At 36.4% G+C, this 23,965-nt stretch overlaps 1 protein-coding gene across 1 annotated transcript in view; it reads right to left on the reverse strand.

The window, feature by feature from the left end:
• The window catches only part of WDR35 (WD repeat domain 35), a 55,368-nt gene that overhangs the window by 14,462 nt on the left and 16,941 nt on the right, over nucleotides 1-23,965 (reverse strand). Inside the window, exons 11-19 of the mRNA XM_050893979.1 lie at nucleotides 23,800-23,945; nucleotides 21,529-21,654; nucleotides 18,110-18,295; nucleotides 15,281-15,341; nucleotides 5,179-5,323; nucleotides 3,851-3,920; nucleotides 3,043-3,096; nucleotides 1,108-1,217; nucleotides 226-436 (exon numbers count right to left, since the gene is read on the reverse strand). Coding sequence (XP_050749936.1) covers nucleotides 226-436; nucleotides 1,108-1,217; nucleotides 3,043-3,096; nucleotides 3,851-3,920; nucleotides 5,179-5,323; nucleotides 15,281-15,341; nucleotides 18,110-18,295; nucleotides 21,529-21,654; nucleotides 23,800-23,945 — 1,109 coding nt within the window. The remainder of the gene's footprint in view (nucleotides 1-225; nucleotides 437-1,107; nucleotides 1,218-3,042; nucleotides 3,097-3,850; nucleotides 3,921-5,178; nucleotides 5,324-15,280; nucleotides 15,342-18,109; nucleotides 18,296-21,528; nucleotides 21,655-23,799; nucleotides 23,946-23,965) is intronic.

A 23,965-nucleotide genomic window follows, 5' to 3' on the forward strand; every position in this document is an offset into this window, starting at 1 on the left:
CAGCATTTTTATCTTTCCAGGACTGATAGTTCATTTTATTTATTTGTTTCTAAACAACACTCCCACATTAGAGTTGGCAAGATTTTGAGATTTCCAGAAGTAAGTTTATTTACATAAACACTTGCCTAATTGAACAGTAAGCACAAGAATAATACTATTCAACACAGAGCCATTAACTTACGAGCGTATTTGTAAAACAAGTAGTTTACGTATGTTAATATTTACCTCCGGATCCAAGTTTCTGAAAACATACATTCTTGTTTTCTCCATCATTGCAAACAAATCTGGGTTATCTTTGGCCCACTTCATATCCCAGACATCTTTGCGTTCCAGTTTCAGCTGCTCACCTATCACTTGCTGTCCTGTACTGTCTACTACCCGTGTATCCAAGTCAAAGAAAGTCAAAACACCTGAAAGGTCTATGATAGCAACACGACTACAGAAAAACAAAGGAAGAAAAAATAAGACAGCTAAATAATACTATTCAAGGTTGTAAATCTGAAATAGTTCCCTAAACTGGCACACTCGGGCCAAATTTCCCCTCTAAGCTAATACCAGTATAATTCCATAGATTTAGTGAGATGCATGTGATTTTCATTTATCTGCACAGCAGAGAGAGACCAGAGACATGGAAAGAAGTTTTTCATCTGCTCATACAAGATCTGGCCCTGCAAAGGTTCTGAAATATGCCCATTTCTCATCCAGCATTTTGAAGATCCTTAGTACTTCAGATACCAAGTTGAGTAAATTGCACGTTCTGCCCCTCGCCAAACTTTTCTTGACAGAGCCTAAAATTAACAACCGAACACAATTGTTTTTCATTATTTACTAGGAGGCAATGAAGCAGATTCTTAAATTAAAAAGACAGTGTGGTGACGCAGACTATTAATCTCTAAAATGGGTTTTCTTATATTTCTACAAAAAGTATTCTTTAGGTTTTTTCCAGACAATATGAAGTATAATCCAACTAAAATTAATAAATAGTTTATATTAAAGTAAAATTAGTACATTATAGAATCATAGAATTCATAGAATTAGTATTTTCACAAATTGTAGTGGTTTATTTTAAAATCGGATACCTGCATTAGAAGCAGATCCGTAACTTACCTGGAGTTGCAGTTCAAAGACAGCTGATATGCACGACAGTTCAGGGTATACTTCTGTACTATACCAACGTTAGGAAGGCTGTATCTCTGAATAGTGCCGGATTCTCTTCCCTAGAGAAAAGCAATGCTTGCTTACTGAGAGAATTTTTCCATCAATAAACTCTCTAAAAAGGTTTTATTTATATGCTGTCCTAAACAAAAGAGGTTTTGGATAAGTGACAGAGCAGAAGTGGAAAGAGGGAACGTCATCACCCTTAAAATTCCAAATTCTGCTATTTAAACAAGATGCTACAATTTACAGATCTGCTTAAATCACGGATGTTAAAATGAACAGCCACAGTCCACATATAGCCCACAGAAGTTTCAGGAGCCCAACAATTCCCCATGAACCTTCAGACATGGTCTACATAACAAAAAGAACAGTGAAAAAAATCCCTGTCCCACACTGGTAAATCCACTGAAACAGTGCCATACGACAGTACCAGCTCGGGTCTGAAAGCAGTACAGCTGTGTTCATGTAGTGCTGTCTGCATGCTAAAAAGTCTCACCAATTACTTCAAGATCTGAGCTAGCTTTAAAAGTAAATGCTGTAAAATGTACTGGTTATTCAAAGGCTTGAGTAACAGTAAACAAATCTAAGTACCACTGTGGTTTATCTTTATTTTGCCAAATGACACACCCATGCCCTGTGTCAAGACACTGCCAGGCCAACAGTCTAAAATGAGTTTGACATCCCTGGACTGAGATGATCACTGCCACTATTTTCTCATGGTGTTTCTGTAGACTGAACAACATACCCAGCTTATTTTACCTACTGTTTAACCCTTATGCTGGAAATGAGTCGATATTAAACTTTAAGGTAGTCCAAACTTTATTCCATTTTTTTTCCCCCCAAAGCCACCCCTAAGATCCTCAGCATAAATCACTTCTCATCTTCGACTTTTTCACATCTGTATACCCTATAAACTGAAAAGCAGATTTGGTCATAAGTGTTAGAAAATCTAACCACTGTAATATGCATTCAGCTTCAGCACATTTATCCAGATGTGGTCTCAAAGGCATTTCCTCTCATTCCTTCCTTTTAACCGAAGTCACTGATCAATTATTCTCTTAATTTCATTTTCTCACTCTTATTCTTCAAGCACAAACAGAATCCCATAGTCACCTACTAACTGTCACACTTTTTTCATTCGTGTTTTTTCCCATGACCCACTGATTTTGTAAAAACCAGTCAAAAGATATAACAAAACAAACAAACAAAAAAAAAAAAATCACTGTAGTAGGAACATGGGAAAACATCAGGATCTTTCTTGGGAAGGTGGATAAAATGAAGAAACAGTGTTCTTTTTCTATCTTTGTTCTGCTCGGTTAGTTTGTTTTAAAGCCCATCCATATGTCTGTTCATCTAATGAGATCACTCTTTTCAGATCGGAAAAAAATGCACCAGCTGTTTGGCATGATACAATACCTCATACATAATACATAGGTATAATCCATAAATGTATTAATATGTATATAGCAGACTACATGCATGTGATATTATCTGTCACTATACATCATACCATTAATATGTAAATAGACAAACTTTGTAAATCTTTGTGCATTTACATACAGCCTAAAAGAGACTTCCCAGAACTCAGATTACAGAATTAAGTCCTAACCTGGACTTTATCAAACCCTACGTATAAGTACGAACTCAGGCAACTAGTCTGTACTTAAATTGTAAGCACTCAGTGAATTAGCCCTCCTAAAGAAAGAGTCCAGGTTAATGGAAGAACCTGTTAAAGTTATCTTTGAGGATGTCTAGAAAGAGATTTCATCTGTGTAAGTTCTAAATTCAGAAATACTTTGTAATTATGACTGCTTATGAACACACTGCAGAAGAATCTCCTGCCTACAAGAGGCAATTAAGAGTTATTTTAATCATGTAACTTACCACAAGCAGTATCTTATCAGATGCTGTTATTGCACAAATTGGATCTCTTGTTCCCTGAAAGTATACAAGTGATACCAGTATCAGTTTTAATGCAACAGTAAGAATGCACTGCTAAAGAAAGAAGTTTTATTTAAATGTACAAGAATGTTGCTAAGTATCCGCATGAAAAGGGGCTATCAAACCTTGTCAGTATACAGCATATGGATGGTTTATGATATTAGTAGCCTTTGTTATGGAAACATTGGCAATAATATTATTAACAGCTTCCTTTCTTCTCCTGCCTCTCCTCCAGAAAAATAAGCCCAAAATGTAACACATGTTTAACTGAAAACACAAGAAGGCAACTATCCCGGACTTGTGAGGCCTGTAATTAATTTGAGGTATATTGGTAAATTCAAAAGCAAGCACGCACGCGCGCACACACAAACATAAAGTGAAAAGGGCCGAAAATACTAGAAGAGATTACAAGGGTTATTGAGTTTCAACAAGCTTATACTTTGTTGAAGTAAGGGGAGCTGCTTCTCACCAAGAGGACAGCATGTGTCTACATACTGGACACCAGAATATACATTTTCTATGTTCCCTACAGTTTGGTGTATATTTCCAGTAATACATAATGACACAGTAACAACGCACTAACCAGAGGGAAGAAAAATAACACTTATGTACAAAAGGTAGAAGTAAAAGAAAGTTTAAGTATGACCACCTCTCCTAATGAAAATCTATGAAAATAAATAAAGCAAAGCTAACTACTTCTCTTTCAAGCTACCAGTGACACCACAATAAACTAGTTAAAAACATCACTCACTTCAATAGCTCTGCTGTAATCAAGGTGTCCATCTGCAGATCCTGAAGGGGTGTCATCAATATGATAAATCCTGTAGAAAAGGAAAGTTAGAAGAAAAAGTGAGTCCAAAGAAAGGATCATTTTTGATAGCATATAGGTATCTTCAATCCTTGGGGAAGAAACCATTGCAATTGGAAAGAGAATAAAAGCGATGCCTGTTCTTACGTTCCAGTAGTATCCCCTTTGACAACCCTGCTTTGTAATGATATAAATATATGGTACTTGCTTTCACTTTCACAGCCCCTGATGGTCTATTCCCATATGATCTATAAACTTGCATTCTGCAACAAGAAGTTCCTGCAAACCGTCAACCACCCCAATTGTCTCTTTTCAAACGTACACTTCCGTATTTCCTCAGGCTCTTCTCCATACTTATGAAGAGCTTCACACCTTCATATCCACAAAACTTATGTATTACTATATTCAATACTTCATCATAACTTCTCTTTTGCCTTAAAAAGTAGCATTAGGAAAGATTTTAGAATGCTAAGATCATAGTTTATGCTGAATTACAACTATTTGCTTTTTCAGTATTTCTATCAAAGTTACAATCTTGTCCAAGGCTAGGACGTTCAGGTACTAGAACAATGTAAGGTATTAGACCATGTACAAAAAATTACTCATTATTATGGATATATGGTGACAGGAGATGGTAGATTTATAGAAAGATGCTATAACGTCTCTATGGAAGAAAACATAAAATAACACCAAAAAAAATCATAACAAAGTTGCAAGCTTGTGCAGGTCACAGAAAAGTTAACAAGCACCTGGGAAGGAAGTATTTTGGAGGCAAAATGACGTTAACTTTGGCTTGTTTAGTTTGAGAGGATAAAAGTCCATACAGGATTAGATGTCAAAGATACAATCAGACAAAAGTGTATTTAGAGAACAACTAGCTGGATAGACTATGTCCTTACAGCCATTGACACACAAGAAGCAGTTAAAGTTATCAGAGGGAATACAGTTGCCTAGAAACTAAGAGTATGGAGGAGAAAAAGGGGAGGGGGGGGAAAAAGCATCAAGACACACAGCTGTCTAAGGGAAGCACGCAATGAGCAAATGGAGACACTGAACAGGAACTAATCCAAAAAAGTCTAAGAGATTTGGATAACAAACACACATTTGTTATGAAAAACCATTCTTTAGTATTTAATCTTACAGGCCTGCAAGTCAACAAATGTGAGTAGAAAAATGAGAAGACAAGAGTTCACATTTTAGGCATAGGAGAATCCACCTTCATCAATGATACCAATGCAAAGGAAGAAAAATGACAAAGCCTGAAGACAAACCTTTCCCTGCCTTCTTTTCTGGTCCGTGCTACCTGATTAATTTCCATTGCTGTGAGCTTCTTGGCCACACGATACTGCCAGATGTAAAACGCTTCTTTTGAAGCTGCTATCACATGCGTTTTGGTCATTGTGACAAATAGCGGCCCTGTTATGAAACCCAAATGGTTGTAAAATTAGAGCGGCAAGTATTGAACTAGATGCTAATTTGTAAACTTTTTACCAGATGGATGAAACCATATCTCCATAGGTTAAAAGCAAAAAACAAAACAAAACAAAACTAACACACCACACACAACCTAGCAGCAGTTTTCATTAATTGCTAAGAAATTTCACTGGGGCCTTGTTGAGAAGAACATAGAAATTCTTTACAAGTTCTGATTTTAAAATTAACACTTTTCTCCCTATTGTTTCAGGAAATTTCCATGTGCTAATGCAGAAGACATCAAATACATATAGACAAATTTTCAGGTTAGTGACTAGTTCAGGAATATCTCAAATCTCTAACAAGATTTAAAAAATACCTCCATATCTGACGTTATTTGTAATTATTCAAATATAAATAAAAGGAAGACTACTCAAAAGTTCACAATCTAGAAGAGATTCTTTGATTAGCACCACTTAAAAACAGTTAACAAATTTTGAGGTAGACAAGACCTAGAAATCCTGTTTGTATAGTTAATAGCTGGGCCAAATAACAATTCTTTATCTGCATGGCAGCAAATTAAATATTTAGCGAAGTGTGTGCTTAGTCTTACTTTATTGCATCCAAAGATCACAGTGTAGGAAGGCAGGGCATTTTCTTTACTTTAGCCCTAAGCCCATTTAGAATACGTGGATAAACTGAGTATCTCATTCCTGCTGTCAATGTTCGGTGAACAAAGAAAAAAAAAAAAAAATATATGTGTACTCAAACCATTACATTATTCTTCATACTACACTGTCTTGACTGTATTGTGGCTCTTTTTTTTTTTCCTTTTTACAATCCTTTGTTCATCTTTCTGAAAACCAGTGAATGTACATAAAAAGGCACAGACAAATGCAGAAACCTATTAAGTAAATCCCCCAATGTCTTCAAATTCTACAAGTAAATCAGTATGCTACCAGACAAAACAGGCAAATTCAAGAGAGTTGTGCAGGCTAGCCTGTTAGTGAAACAGTCATACAGATAATATGCTGTGAGCATAAAATCTGATTCTTTTACAGTGAATCTCAATTTTTTCTGTATTTTAGCACAGAACAGAACTCTGGAGGGAGCTATAAGCCTGCCATAAAGAAGAGCAGTGCTATGAGAAACAGATGGGGGAAGATTGATTGAACAGATTTTATTTCTTTGAAACCAAGAGGATTATATAAGCTACCTGATGGCTGTAGAATACATTTTAGTATAAATGTAAATACTGGATAAGAAGTCTTAGTGATGATGCTTAACATGTAAGCAGTACAGTTGTTCACATTATATGCAACTCAGTGTATTTCATATAACGCATTCATTTCAGTAATTAGTCGCATACAACTGAAGGATACAGTCTCCTCTGTTTCATTTAGCATTAATAAATTCATGTATTTACTCTGTTCTTTTATTACCTTGCAGCTTGTCGTGGTTTAACCCCAGCTGGCAAGTAAGCCCCATACAGCCGCTTGCTCACTCCCCCCACAGTGGGATGGGAGAGAGAATCGGAAGAGTAGAAGTCAGAAAACTCATAGGTTGAGATAAAGACAGTTTAATAGGTAAAGCAAAAGCTGTGTGCACAAGCAAGGCAAAACAGGGAATTCATCCACTACTTCCCATCAGCAGGCAGGTGTTCAGCCATCTCCAGGAAAGCAGGGCTCCATCATGCATAATGGTTACTTGGGAAGACAAACGCCATCACTCCCAATGTTCCCCCCTTCCTTCTTCTTCTTCCCCCAGCTTTATATGCTGAGCATGACATCATATAGGTATGCAATATTCCTTTGCTCAGTTGGGGTCAGCTGTCCCAGCTGTGTCCCCTCCCAACTTCTTGTGCACCCCCAGCCTACTCACTGGTGGGGTGGGGTGAGAAGCAGAAAAGGCCTTGACTCTGTGTAAGCACTGCTCAGCAACAACAAAAACATCCCTGTATTATCAACACTGTTTTCAGCACAAATCCAAAACATAGCCCCATACTAGCTACTATGAAGAAAATTAACTCTATCCTAACCAAAACCAGCACACAGCTGTACACGCCACAACAATCAATGCTTTTATCCTTTAAAAATGAAACATGAGAATCTCCTGACCTGTGAAGGAATAAGGTTTCCTCTTGCTCAAATCACAAACTTTTAGTACTAAGCCTCATATTTGGACTCAGCTTAGTCAACGTTTAAACGCTTTACTCCAAGACAATGCTAAAAATCAAGCCCACATCTGAAAGCCATGGGCATTCCTCAGACTTACCAGGTGACTGCCCATTTGACCTACAGCTTCCACGGAGCCTAAACTTACACATTTGTGCACACCTCGAAGTACCCCAATCTGGGAAAAAAGGATGTTTACATAAGCTCTGTTGTGATCCACAAACAAGATGGCAACACATCTATGCTTTATCCAGAGGAATACAATCAATTAGGCATTTTATGGACATGCCTAAGACTTAAACTGATTGTTACTGTCAAAAAAAACCCGCACACTAACCCCTGTCACATTTCCCTGCCACTTCTTTTATATCAGCTCTAGCAGTAGCTTGACCACAGAGTAAGTTGGATCAGTTCATTCATCTAACTGGCCTCAAAATTAAATAAATAAAGGATTAGTTTAAGTTGGATTAAAGAGAAAATCACAAATGCTGGAGAGGGCAGGAATGAGCAGCCAGCATGGAGGGCAGGGCCTTCCCTTCTTTGCAACAGCAGGCTAAACGATGACTGGATTTAAGCCAAATGTGAAATCACAGGGAAAGGAATACACAGCACACAAATACAATCATCAGGATCAGATCCATTCAAAAACACATCTGGAAGAGCAGTATCTACGTGGGAACCGATGTTTTTACAAAATTGCCTATATAGCTTAAACAATTGCATAAAAGTAGGACAAACGGGATTTTTTTCTAGAATTGCTTTAGCACTTTATACTGGACAGTCACTAAACAAGCAAATACAAAAAAAAAAAATACAAACAGAAAAATCTGTGGAAAAAGAAGCTAAAATCTGAGTCTAGACTGGACATTAGGAAGCATTTCTTTACCGAGAGGGTGGTCAAACACTGGAACAGGCTTCCTAGAGAGGTGGTCGATGCCCCAATCCTGTCAGTGTTCAAGAGGCATTTGGACAATGCCCTTAATAACATGCTTTAACTTTTGGTCAGCCCTGGAGTGGTCAGGCAGTTGGACTAGATGACCGTTGTAGGTCCCTTCCAATGAAAGCATTCTATTCTGTTCTATTCCCCCTTCTCACCTCAGAGCTTTAATCACTAGGCTACACTCTGCTCATAAAATGCTTTCCTTCCATGCGTAACAGCATAGATTCAACATAAGGAAAGGATGCCCCAGCCACTCCAAGTTTGGGCTGTTGCTGGGGCAGAGAAGGAAGGAATGGGATTTGTCCTTTCCTGGGAAAGGAAAGATGCTCACTTCAATCCCTTCAGGCTGAGGAAGATCTAGAATCCCTTTCTAGGCAGCTGGTTTAACTACTTAGCTTCCTTTAGTGTAGGGAAGTATTATCATCTTACACAGTGGTGGTGATTTTAGCAGCAAGTGCTGCTCAGTTGGGCATCAGTGCCCTTAAAAGAATTCGTGCTCTGACTATTAAGACGACAGAAAAGCAAGCACCTTAAGTCAGAAGGAAGCAAGAGATTTGGACATTCCTCTGCTCAGCATTTCCACTGCATAGCAGCTCTCCATGCTAGACGTGGACTTCTTAGATTGTCTAGCTCTTCCCACTGATTTTGCAGATAGCTAACTTCAGTATTAATGTCTTAATTTTCAGCCCTTGAAAATATGTACGGAAAACATTTAAACAGGCACCTTACTTTTCAGTGATCAAATACTGAAAAGGATTAAACACACCATCCCATCAAAACAACGCCAACATGTGAAACAACTGCCCTTTAAGCTCTCTGGCCCTTGTTCCTCTTCTCACCTCGTTTCTTTTCTCACCTCATTTCTCTTCACTGTTCCTTCATAAAACCTCCTCCCTGAAGGAGAGAAACTATTTCTTAGATATCCAGGAATCTCAAATAACCTTCTGCAGTATCTGTATTTCATCCACACTCACTCTATCTCACTTCAAAACAGTTAGAAAACACCTGCTTTCATGTCTGATCTTCTTTAAAAAATAGTAGATGGAAAACAAACTTAATGCATGACTATATTACTTCGCTGCATGAAAAAGCTGAGACACTTTCTAGTATATGAAATAGGATATACAAACACAAGAGAGACAAGTAATCCCACCTAAATCTGATGGAAAGGAAGCGATCTGACAGATACAAGACTAAACTGCTGTTTTCATACGAGCCTGTTACAGGCTGTTCCTGAGAAACTGGGACAAACTTAGTCTGATCAATAACATCTACCTAATTTTAGAGCTTGATTCAAATGTCTCTAGAAGTGTTAGCTCAGAAATAGAAGAAAATGTCAGGCAGCAGCAGGGACAACTGAACTGCATATGGGACAACTCATGAATGACCACAGTTTACAGAACATGAAGAAATACTAAAAATCAGTTATAGTTTACTTTAAAATGATCTACTTTAAGTAACAGCCATTCAAGTGCTGGTTCACATGTAGTTCAGTCATCCTTGTTAAGGTGTCCAGGAGGGAGGCGAGACACCTAGGTGTGACTCCAGCACTCTGCCTTTAATCCACCTGTATGTTGATCAGGCTGTTGTATTCATTTCACTGGGCGCTAACACACATGTGAAAGATCAGTCAACACTTCACTATGTCAGTGCTTCTAAGCACATGTAAGAAGATGATATAATCCAGCCCGAGCGACATTTTCTTAGCAGATACCATCTGTTGTGTTTCCATTAAAAAGATATTATATAACAAGAAATTTAACCTTCTGTAGTTTATATTTAGTTATTCATGAAAGGACTTTGACAGAAAGTCTGTGAGCCTGTGAAACAAGCACAGAAGAAACTGTGTTGGTTAATTTTTGTACCTTAGGATGGAACATAATAGTGCTAGACAATGGCGAAAAGACTAATCTATGGGCTAGCAAACACTAGCTATTGTGAAGGACCGTAAAAACAAGGCACAGGAAGCACAGGAAGAAAAATGCCCTTGGACAAAATAAAAAGCAAAACGAGGAAGAGCTTTAAGGTATAACCATCAATCAATGTCTAAAGAAAGTTGAAATGATGGCCTTTCACCAGACAATGACTGATTAATCCTTTTTTGCCATCTTTAGCAGAGGTAAGCATTAGAAAGCTAATGACATAATTAAAAATTCAACAGAACAAAGGGAATAAGCACCTTTTTTTTGAGCCCTTCTTGAACTATTGACTTAGAGCCCAACAACGTAAGATTTGCATCTTCTAGGGGTGAATCAAACATTGCGCACTGTCACAATTACTTTGTCATTAGGAGATTAATAGCATTTTGTTGAAACATTTCTATAAAATGTTATAAATTGACAATTTGTACAAATTGTGCCTTAACACATGTTCTCAGATGCATTATTCAAATGCTCCGTCAGCTACTTAGCATCCCTAGATTAGCAATCTTTTTTCTCCACTATCAATTTCCTACCAGGTCAAAGCCCAAGAGACCTGCAGGGCACCAAAGTCTCAAGCAGGAGTAAAATTTTTATGCTCAGTAGAGGGCCAGGTGATTGCTATTCCAACAAGGGGCAGTCTGGTAAAAAACCAAAGATATTGTGTTCAATTTGCAGTAACTACAGCCAGTCAAAAAATATATTGACTCATGGCAGTCAAGAGCACCCATTTAAGAATAGGCAGGAGCACACAGATTCCAAGTGGTCTGTTGAGGAACATCCTGCTATACGAGAAGGCATTTTTCGTAAGCATTTATGAAAATCCAAGCAACAACCTAAGTGTTTTTAAACCACTCTGAAAGATGGCACTTAGAAGTCTGAAACAAGAACAAGAGTTCAAAACAAGAATTACCTAAGCAAATTATTTTCTGGACAGAACTCAATGCACCAATTTATCGCTTTACTAAAAGAGAATAGCCTGAAAAATTGTTTTGGTAGAAAGAAGAGGAAGAAAAAGAATTTCACAGACACATAATATATTTTTCATAAGTCAGTAACACCCCTCCAATTATCTTGAGTAAGAGATATATTAATTTTACTTTTGTACTGCTTATATCTTAAACCATTAATGATTAGTCTCACCTGATAATTGATTTAAAGCTGATTTTTTTCATTTATAAACAGGACAAAAGGCTCATGATTTTGTTAGAAATGATGCATCAACTGGAATCTTAAAAGAACTTACAGAAAGGTCTTCTGCCTTTAAGGTTTTACAAGGTCTTCTCTCTCTGTTGACCTCAGCAAGGCCAGCCAGCTGCTTAAATTCAGCACCCTGTCAAACTGGAACAATTATACTTTCTACTGCCAAGAAGCTCCTGCCGTGATAAAGAGCATGATATACTGTATATTAAGACCTTGACTGTGTACAAGTGTCTACGCCTCGCGCAAACTGACCTTATGTTATAAATATTTCAAGTTGTTCTATAAAGTTGTATCTTCAAAGGCTACAAAAAAGGAAAGCAACTATGATAAAACCAGCGCAATGTGTTCCAAGTGTTGCATTTATAGGCGTTTGCTTTTCACTTTCATCTTCAATCCCTTTTGTAAGTTTGGTGCGCTAACTTTAAAGGAGTCTTACAGGATGCATACATGAAAAAAAAAGGTTGAATCTTTGGCTGTGTTTACTATACAGCAATGAAAGACTTGCTTGTTTTGTTTGAACTACTGAGACTACAGAAATTTTTCAGGACTCAAAAATGCAAATATTCCTAACCTCAAGTATTTACCTATCTATGAGGTTGAAGGCTATAATGCCTAGCATTTTCACAAATGAACTCACACTAGGAAAGAGCATTGTAAATCTATGCACTAAACTGATCCTCTGCCACTGGAGGGAACAGACGCAGACTGCAGAAAGCTTAGTTAAGCTAAAGGAAGAGAAGCTTTTTCCCGATTGTTCAATCTCTTCAGCACAATTCAAATACAGTTGGAACAACAACAGCAGCATTTTTCAATTAAATAGCATTTTAAATAGCATGTTTTCAGCCACTGGAGAAGATTCTTTTCCTGTGTACAGACAGCTGTAGGAGACAGGTCATAATGGGGGAATCATAAAGAAACTGATACCTTTGTTTATAATGTAAATAAATAAAACTATCACAGATGGATTTAGAAAGCTCACATAAACAGAACACTAGAAAAAGGCAAAGAAAAGAGTTTAAATGCAGAGTTAGAGGTGTACATGCAAAGCTAATTTTGACTGTTTGAGTGGGATTCGTCTCACTTATTTTTAGATATCTCTGACAGAGATGAGCTGGTTGCCCTACGCTTCTTTGTACCCAATGGAGAGCAAAAAAACTCCTTTCAGGAATGATTCACTGAACCTATTTGAGATGTCAACTGTAGAAATGAGATGAACTACTCCCTGTAAGTCCCCAAATCCTCCTCCCACCACCCCAATCCCACCTGTCAAATAAATCCAGCAGACTAGTAGGCACATACAGTGTAAACATCGGATCAGGAGGGGGGACAGGACGGAGTGGGGACACAACAGACACCCCACCCACACCACTATCACCTACCACATCATCTTACTTCAGTGCTCAGGTTTGGGGTTTTTTTTCCCTCCATCCATTATAAAATTCTTGGTATTGAATTTCCTGGGCACTTTAATCCCTAAGATTCTGATGTGCCACGCCTATTGTAAAAGGTGGCAAGAGGGCATCAAATTGACATAAACAGAAATTCTGAGACTAAAAAGTACCACAATATTTCATACACATTCCATAGGACAAAGAAGTCAAACTCATTCATCAGAGCAGGATACTTGTCATTTTAATTATGAACTACAATATAGGGCATGAATTTCACAATATGTATTTGACTCACAGCTGATTTCCTCCTGCTATCACTGAAAAACTGAACAATGTTAGAAAATGACACTTACAAACTTAGTTAAATATATAATAAAAAACAAAACTGTTTAGTAGCACTGGTTGAGGAAAATAATCATCTTTATGATCTCAACTATTTCTATTCTTTGGTTGATTTTTTTTTTTTCCTACTTATATTCTTCTGTGAATTGTTGTTACTTCCTTGTCTTATAGTTCTTCACCTTACTTTCCTCATCTTTTCTATCTTACCAAAACTTTGCTAGACACTTTTCCCGTCTATTTTATCAGACAGAATGGCTGTTTGTTTATCGTTTAATACTAACACCAAGTATTAGCACTATGGCTTGGAACTAACTTCTCTAATGAGATTAATTTAGACGTTACTTTTTGCAGAGAGGATGAACCAATAGCTCTAGAAGGCAATTTACATTGAAAAAAGTTCATGCAGTTTCTTGTCATAATAGCTACATCTCTTTTTGGCATAGGTAGGCAAAAGATTTTGGTTAGGTTTGTTAAAAAATTAAACCTATTTCTGCAGAATCAGAGCACATAAGTTCCAAAGCTATATACACATATGAAGTAGACACCTTTACATTAATAAAATAAGAGGGGAGGAATTCTTCCAGATTTACAATAAGCAATCTGTTTTTATCCATAACCTGTTCCAATATGGCTGTATGCCCCTCTGCTGTATCAACCATGCACAGAATTTTTTTTTCCTAAGTATTTTAGTGTGCTCAGAAAGTGCTATACCACTGAGCAGTGGTATAGCATATCCCACCTTTCTAACATAGTGGAATCACATTAGAAGGTGTATCTGGCAGTAGACATCTACTTACCATCATTTTAGCTAAGACATTCTAAAAATAAGTATGTACTTTTAATTTAAATAACTATACTCTCCTCTCTCGTTCAAAAGCAAATAAATATTTTTGCTAAAACTTCATTACAAATTATTTAGCCTTTCAACAAAACAGACAGGTTAATCAAAGAATCAAGCTTCAAAAAGAAAACTGCAAATGGGGTTCACAGTGTCTATTCTGAATCCAAATTCAGATCTATTTGGATAACAAACCAAAAATAAAGCAAAAACCAGAACAAACAAAAGGGGATTAATTAATCAAAAAGCTGATTAATTTGTTAGATTGTCCACACTCCCCTCATCTGTTTGAAGGGAAAAATCAATGATCTTTATTCTCTAGCAAAACTCCCAGAAAAGTGTGGTTTGCAATGACTTGGCAATGTTCTGTACCACACCCACAGCAAACAAGCAGTAGGGAAAGCCTGGAATTCAGATCTATTTAGGATTTGGGGGTATTTTCATACTTCTGTTATAATCCACTGTTGGGTTTTTTTAATGTAATTTTTAATTTATAATCTGAAACTATTTAGATAAAACAATTGAGGAAGATGATAAGGAAAAGATATTATCAACACTGAAATATAAGAAATTGATCTTTAAGATATTTGGGAAGCAGCAACATGTTATTTTTAAATGAAAGTCCAGATCAAGCTATTCCAATCGCTCTGAGAAACTGGACCCTCTTCAGAAAAGTACATTTTCTTAAAAAGGAGTTGAATTACCACTGTTGTGAAGGAAAATCTGAATCACCAAGAACATCCATTTAAAAAAAAAAAAGTAAAAATTTTTTTAAATTCTATTGTAGATAGTTTGTATTAACTGCAAGAATCAGTTTAAATTTAGCCAATTTTTACAAGGAATAGGACTGGTTTTATAAGCCACTATTTTTATTAACAGAGTAATTAATAGGTCATTTCCAACACAAATTACAGTTCACAACATGGGAACCCCTGATTACATGTTTATTACATTTAGGGAGAGTCCAAGTAGAAGTGAGAAGCCAATATAAAATCATAGTTACAACCACGTATAGAATGGAAGGTCACAACATTTGGATGCAAGGGGTGTTACCACACAGTGATTGTTTCATTGAACAACAGACTTGCATAAGAAATTCATTATAAAGACTAGGAAAAAACCCAACAGAATAAGACTATTGCAAGTTGCTTACCAATATCAATATATTTTGGGTCCAAGGGAGTGCCAATAGAATTGCAGAGAACCAGCACATACTGTAGGGAAATAAAAGCAAGTATCATTACTACCACATTTTTCGTAAATTAGTAAGCTGTACAAGGTTTTCTGTGAAGGTCTATCTCATAACTCACATTTCACACAATCTAATGCTAATCAGCAACAGAAAACAGAGAGACCATGACTGCAGTAAATATAAAGCAGCATAAGCATGAGACTAATGAGATATTTGCCAGTTAGCACTATAAACGAAGCCAAGCACAAAACAGGAAAGTGACCAGCTGTTTTAAGCAAAGGAACAAATCTACCAGACAAAATGCAATCCGTAGGATGTACCACCAGCAGGGTCCACAGATAACGTGAGGGCAAGACAGCGAGTGTCTCACCCCCTGCTCTGTGGGACACACACTGTACTGCAATTATTTACTAGCATGATAACCAGCAATTTCTCAGTGACTCAACTCTCATCTAGCTGTTCATGCAAAAGATAATCTAATAAACTGCATCAGATCCCCTCGCTAGCTCCCAGAAGTTAGGACCCTTGTTCTATCCTTTGCAGACCTTGATCTCCTTGAATTTCCAAGAGGGCTACAATGTGGGGAGAATTGTGAATAAGGCTATCCCTCCGCCCTGCAGTATTGCAGATACTACAAAACTGATGAGTTTTGTTAGTTTTGCCGTTCTCGTAATCCTGCTCGGGAAGGCTTTGATAGCACAGATACCTCAGATTGGTCTATTAAACTCAAGAAGATGCAAATAAATAAAAATTGACCTAGACACCAATGCTTCATTGTTGTGGCTGATTTTTCCAGACCTAAATCAAGGATTAAATAGCTTTATGATGATTGCACAGGGAAATAAGAATGTCTTGAATCAGAAGTGTGGAAATTAAGTGGCAACTTTTACTGTAAAGTCTCTAGATTTAAAACAAACAAACAAACAAAAACCCAAAAAATCAGGGCTGCCAAAACTTGAATTGCCCAAGAGCTGTTATCCTGACTCTCCAGGAAATGGAAGATAATTAGTCCTTCATAGCTCTTTCACCTCCTGAACAATTCATGTAATTGTAGTAGCAGACTATAGGAACTGTACAGCTTACTCCTTTAAACTGACAGATTGATAGCTTATTAATCACATGAGAATGGCAGAATTTAGGTTTTCAGCTACTGTATGAACTTCATTCTTTCCAGGAAAAAGATCTGAACAAGGATTTCTTTTCATTAAATAATTTATTTTTCTGGTTTTGCCACCAATAAACAGCTCTCAAAAACAGTATGTTTATTTCTTTGTTCATGAGTTAAAATTCCCACCAGCATTCTCAAATTTCTCTTTTCCAAAAAATATGTTGAGCCTCCACCTCTGTAGGAAACGACACCCAGCTTTTTAAACTCTTTATTGTTTGTTTCCATTATGTTTATATTAATTCTTCTCTGGTAAATTATCCCAACATTCACTCTATAATCGATTTCTCTTTTATGCCCTTTTTACTTATTTCTGAGACTCTAAGTCAGTAGATCAGAGACTGCCAAGGGGTCATGGAGTAACAGGATCCAAGACAGAGGCTGCATGAGCTACACAGGGTGGTGCCAGGAGCAGGGAGTTTGCATTGTCTGATTTGATCAAAGCAGAAAGCTCAAGCCTTGCTATGGGTATCAACATTAAGTTCTTCATAACTTACTGACATTCATACCTGCTTACAATACCTTTAAACAGTTCCTGCTGAAATTAGTCTTTTTTGCCCCATCAGCTATTGCTGTACACTTTGCCATCTTGAAATCACAATTCTAATGACCGAAATCTATTCCAAAACAAATCTGTTTTTCAGAAAACAACTCTAATGAACTGCTACCCAAAGGACAAGCTTGTTCACTTCATTTCGTAAAAGCTGACCCCCCATAGCGTTAATAATTACACTGAAGCCATTTCGAAAGAATTGAAAGATGCTTATTATCTGTAATTTTCAGATGCTAAAATTAAATCTGTTATTCATGCTCAAGAAAGTTACACTAAGTCCCTCCACTGTTTGTTTCCTATTTTAAAAATACAACCCAGAAAAATCTTATTTTATTGCGCTCAATTTCACCAAATGGTTTTGGCCATGTATACCATATTTTCAATCCATATGACAGTACACCATTTATTGCACAATCAAGCAAAGCAGCACTAAAGCTTTTTTTTTACCATTGCACCAGTTGACTCAGTCTCATGCTCCTCCTTTGTAAGCAATATACAAGTAATATAGAAAATAATTCAGAAGTGAACGCAGTAAGAAAAACCGTGTAACAGTTAGCATCACACTAAGCAAACATACATTAACTAAAGGATACATTTATCATATAATTTGTCACTACATTTAAAATAAACAAACAAATGGAGCAGTTTGTAGTAACGTGATTTATATCACCTAAAAAATTCCCCTTTTTTTTCCCCCACTTCTGACTGATTAAATATTCGTTACCATTTTGATGCTCTCCTGCTTTTAGCTTGTCTTTGGAGAACTGTTCTAAATATTTCTAAAGAACTGTTAATCTGGAGGGCTGCAGTTTTCATTAAGTTACCAATGGCTACAAGGAGTTAAAATATAGATGCAGTTAATTGGTTCTGCACATTTTGGCTATTGCTTTGTTGTTTGTTGGGGTTCTTTGTTTTTAAACACTGACCCCATTCAAGTGCCATTCTGTCAAATGACAAGTGAATGACACACTCTGAGACAGATTCAGAATTTTACATTTCATCTTATTCTGGCTGTAAAGCACTGACATGTGGAACAGAGCGTTTCCAGTGAAAATTAAAAGGAAGACTTTACCTGAGGTTGATTTTCATCTGCTTTAGTTGCTAAAACACAGAAGTCTCCATAAGTTGTTATGGAAATCAAGCTCTTGACATATTTCACGTACTTCTCATTGTTTTTTGTGTCCCAAAAGACTACACAGTATTCTGGACGGTCAGGTCGGGTATACGCATAAACAACTGTATTGGAACAGTAACCCCACTGCCAAGAGACAATTTTGATAAAACCTATCAGAAATTATAAGAATTCAATAATAAATTGTTCACAGCTATGAAAGTGTTTATTTCATATACACAATCAGTATTCAATATTCTTTACCTGTCAAGTGATGAACTGATTTATTAAAAGTATGTGAACACAGCTCCAGTAATAAGTTATTTGCATAATATTGAACCGGCAAAAGAAGCCTTCCCATCACGCAGAATAACCTATCGCAATCAGAATTGGAAGATCAACCTCAAAATGTGACAAGATTTCACTTCCCCTTGTTTCTTCCTTGTTCAGCAGGTACACAGAAATACCCACTGTGATGATGGGTTTTGCCATGAAAATGCTTGCTCTACGATTATTGATTTGGAAACCCAAAGTTCATTTCCCAAGGGAAATATAGACAACTCAAACAGTGCAATTCCTGAAGCAGACAAAAATAAGCAATTATATTAGAGCACTATAATAACTCGCATCACCTCTTCCATGTTATTAACATGAGAAAAATCCTCCCTTCCCCCCAGAAGAATGTAATTATTCACGTAACAAGTAGGAGAAAGGGCAAAAAGGCAAAAGAAGAAATGGAATATCCAAACACTGTAAAAAGCATGAAGATGTATTTTATTGCATTCAACTGATTTAAATTATAGAAATTAATAATGAAACCCCCTTCTAACACAGCAGAATCAGAAAATATCTCAGAAAGGAGGTGAAGCTGACAAACAAGATATAAAGCAAACCACTTAAGGATGATGATGCAATTGTAGAAAAACTAATAGAATTCTCTGCATCAGCATCTACTAGAGAGAGAGGAGAAAGCTTGTTAGAGAGCTGGCCAGAAGGGTTCCCACAACTCTACAGGGAATGAAACTGAGATGATAAACTAAAAGTATCAGCAAAAGAACTTTTAAAATAGATCTATAAACTGAATGGTAATAAATTGCCAGAACCCAGAGGTTTTGACTCAAGTAAAGTTCTACGGGAACTCAAACACAAGGCTATGGAGTATAGCCAGAGGAACAGGAGTGGGCAGATGGAAAAAGCATTATGATTCTGGGAATCACAAATCAGTGAATCCAGCTTTCACACAAGGTAGAGATATTAAAAAAAAAAAGTATAATAAATAATGGAATTAGATGAACATGGATAAATACAACACGCTGGACAGTCATCATGTTTTTAGCCCTGGATGTTGTACATCATTCATTTATTATTTATTATCTTTCAGAGAGGCAACAGGCATGTGAATAAAGATGACCCAACCGATACAACCTACTTGGATTTTCACAAAAATCAAGCTCATTTTGGATACAGGAAGAAAAATAAAAGGATTTCAATAAAGGGAGTTTTTGACAACCGAGAGCACTACCCACAGGATCCTTCCCAGAGATGCAAACTGGAACTTACACTATTCTGAATATTCAAAATTTATATCAAAGGAGTAAGTTATGAGGTAACAAGTCAGTAAACTGTAAATCATGTTTGTCAAATCTAAAACTGATTTCAAGAAGTGGCAAAGGACCCTAGAATGCTGGATGATGAGGATATGAAGTAAAATCCAATGTAGATTTGAATAAGGTAATATACACCAGAAGAAATGTAACTAGAGCTATAGACTCTAAATTAGTATTACAACTCCAAAAAGATACCATGTAAACTATGAATAGTTTAAAAAAGATCAGCTCAATTCATAGTTTTTACTGTCATATTAATTTAGAACCCCCTTTCTCTTATTATGGTAATACTTGAAAAATACAGGAAACCAGATTATTCAGTAGATTGGTAATGTGATACTAACACTTCATCTCCAGGTCATTAATTCCAATTCAGCCTAAATTAATGACAGCTTTAAATCACTACCATTTAATGACTGTCACCTTTTAGACTATCTAGTTCCTAGAAGGGAGTTACTGATATAATCAGAAAGAACATAGCGGTAGTAATGTGTATTATTTATTGAAGGACAACACATGTCATTCATCATAAAAATATTTAACATTGAAACTGAGTATGCTCCCAACAGGTTAGAAGTTTACTTGCTGCTGCAGAAATAAATTAATTTGAGCACATCTTTTTCCACTTTAAATATGAAAAAGAAAAAAGAAAAAAAAAAAAGAGAAAGCTTACGCATGCAGTTTCTAAAACTAAGGTTTCAAAATATTATTCATTTGCAAACTGTGCCAGATCTTGAAATACACATGGTCTCATAGATACTGATGAGTTTAAGAAAAAAGCAATAGGCCTGTGTTCCAGCTGTTACACATTTCCCAGAATAAACATTAGGTAGCATTTCCTGCAAGACTAATTTCCAGCTCAAATTTCCAAAGTCTTTTCCAGCAGATTTACAACAAACTATCTGAGATTGCTTCCTAGCAGATTTGTGTTTATACCTCCCTGACCAATGATTTTTCACAACTGAGTGGAACAATACATTTCAATATAGCTGCAGTATGTTCCTCACATTCCACTCTCTCTCTCTTTAATCACAGTGGTTACATACTGATGATTAAAGGACATATCCTGTACTGGAAAAAAAAAGTATACAATACTATGTACTGACAGTAATCACTATTTTTTGTTAAACTGTAAATTTAAAGTGAAATAGTCCTAACTCTTTAAAAAAAAAACCCAAATCAATAAACAAAATACCTCATATGGTAGACAAGATAAAAACATTATTTAGAATCATTTGAATACACACTTGTAAAAAGTATATTGGGAATTGAAATATAAGTAGGAAGTACGCCTATCAGGTTGCATTCATTTCTACTGTTCAGGTTTCTACACAACTCTCCTGGTTCAAACTAATAATTCACCACCAAAAAAATGACAGTAGAAGTAAGGCTTGAACAATTCCCATTGTATCACTTAGCCCACTCAGTTTAACCAAACAGCAATGAAAACACTGGAGCCTTACCTACACGACAGCCTCAATTACTACCAAATTTAGAATCATGCCCAATTCTGTTAATATTAACAAAGCATACATTTCCTTATTATGAAAATAAAATCACAAATTCATTATAAAAGCAATGGCTAAGTCATTCCATCACCAAGACAGACACTCACATTCCACTAAAACATCAAGTCAGTAGTGTTGATCAAGCAGTAATCGTAAGTTAAGCACTGATTTATATATTAGCGAAAGCTACTTTTTCAACCCATTCAGAAAGAGAATAAGTAACAGGAAACTTATTAATACAGTTAAGTGCCACATTACTCCATACCTTGTAATCTGGACGAATGTTTGCAAAATATATGTAAGAATCGACAGCTAGTGCAATTTTCAGTCCACTTCCCTCCCAAGACAAGGCAGATATCTGTTTGCCAGGAACTTTCAGTGTGCGCAAATGCTTGTTTAAAACAAGGAAAGAAAAAGATGCTGAATTTATCATAGGAAAACCACTCTAAAATACATGAACAACAGTTTTGATAGCTGATGAAAACCAAACATAGATCTTCTTTACAGTACCCCATAACGACTCTCAAATTACAACACACATGCAAAAAAAAGAGGGAGATATTTAATATGCATTACCATGCAGTGTTCTTTTGCCTCAATTCTTTTTATTTGTCAGAGAGAAAGAAAAAACAGGACTCAGTGATAGTTCAAACTTACAAAAATAAATAATAGATGGAAAATGACAGTATAAACATTTTTTCCTTTGGCTGGTAATTTGAATCACCTTTATAATTTCAGTCGCTACTAAAATAAACACAACAATAGTACTGATACCTGACATGCCTCAGAAGTTTCATTTATGCTGGAAGTGTTTCATTTATTAGTCAGTTGATGTACAACACCCTTAACTACAGCTGATGATAGTTTAAACAAATAAAAACATATAGCTAATCTATGTCAAGAGCATACAATGAATTAGCTGCATAGGTACACAATTTGCAGTGAGGCAATGGACATTTTCCTCTACTCTATTCCCTTTCCTAAAGGGTCTAAGAAAGGCAGTTAGATGTCCATTTACAATTTAAGAGCTATCAAAGAAATACACTTTCCATCTTTTTTTTATACCTTTATTTTGCTATAGAATTTGAAGTTGAATGAAGGAAACAATTGAAAAAAATGTTTTCAAAAACTATAACCTTAGTCCCACAGAGCACTTGTTTGTCGGAAGTTTTTTGTTTTCAAATAATATATGTATTGAATTCAATGTATGTAATAAAGGATACATTAATCTACTATTTACTGTAAGATTTTGAATCATCTTAGGCTTTAAAAAAGACAACATTTTACTGAGCAGAACACTGATACTTATGCTTACATGTAACTTTACTTTTGAGGGCATAACTTCGTGCCTCAATACACTGTTATCAATAAACTTACACAGTTTAGTACCGATTTCATGCCTTTGATCAGATGCAAATACCAAGTCCACATGCTGGTCACACATTATTCACAGAAGATACCATCTTCCAAAAAGTTAAGTCCGTACCTGAATATCAGAACTAGTACAAAACAATTCTAAAATCTGAAGCATTTACTCCTAAACACTAGATACAGAATCTAGAACACCTGTTTCAGGTAATCTGAAGGACATTAGCAACCAGAGATGTAACATTATTGCCAAAACCTTTGGTTCCATTTAATACTTTCAACTAAGGAAAGCCCTACGGATGGTGTTGGATCTTAACCCCTTTCACAGCACAGCTCACAGCTCTGTCCTTACCACAGTTACCCTCAGGGCTGACAAGTACTTCCTCTGCACAAGGGGCAAACTTCCTCATACTCTGATATGTAACACTAACTTAGTGATTTCCAGATATATTACTAGGAGGGAAAGTGAAATTACCTGAAATCACCCTGCAAGGCAAGAGCAGCACCATGAACAAAAATATATAAGAAAGTTGTCTCTCAGCTGTTGAACGTTTAACATCTTATAAAAAAGACAGGCAGTACAAAAAACATTTACAAAACAATATCCCCAACACACGAATGAAGATTAGAAACAGTTTACCTTTTCTGAGGTTTCTGAGCCGTTGCTTTTACTGATACCAGATGCTGTTTTCTCAGTTTTACTGATTCCATAAAAATAGAGGGGAGCATTCACTGCCGTATTTTAAACTCCTAATCTAGAGATGCCTAGGTCTCTTATACAGCCAGTGGAGAAAGACAAGTACTTCCAGATTTGATACACAGGTGTTAAGGTAGCATAACTGCTGCCTAAGCATTCCAAATTGCTTATTGACTATAGTCTGAACTCAGGTATCTGAGTTAGGTGTTCAAAGTCAGACACTATACATATCCCATCATTTAGTGTTTTATGAGATGCACTCGGATTTTCGCACTGGCCGCTAACTTGCTGTTCTAAAAGGGTACCTGGTCCTGTGTCATCTTTCCAGATCCAGGTGGACAGCCTAGATGCCTTAGAGCACGTAAAACACACTAAACACCTACATTTTGGCATCCAAATTCCACCAGTAATGACTGCATAGACAAAACATACTAAGATAAAAAACCATTTAAGTATATTGAATATTTTTACCTCACCAAACGGAGTATAGAACTGCACAATGTTTACATCTTTATCTTGAGAAGTTGCTTTTAGGGAGCCTGCCACCGCCAATACGCTTCCACAGTGGTTCCACTGAATACATACTACATTCATACCAGTGTCAATCAAAACAGGATCTAGTTTTTAAGAAACAAAC

This window comes from Gymnogyps californianus, chromosome 3 (genome assembly GCF_018139145.2).
Source record: "Gymnogyps californianus isolate 813 chromosome 3, ASM1813914v2, whole genome shotgun sequence".
Classification (NCBI taxonomy): Eukaryota; Metazoa; Chordata; class Aves; order Accipitriformes; family Cathartidae; genus Gymnogyps; species Gymnogyps californianus.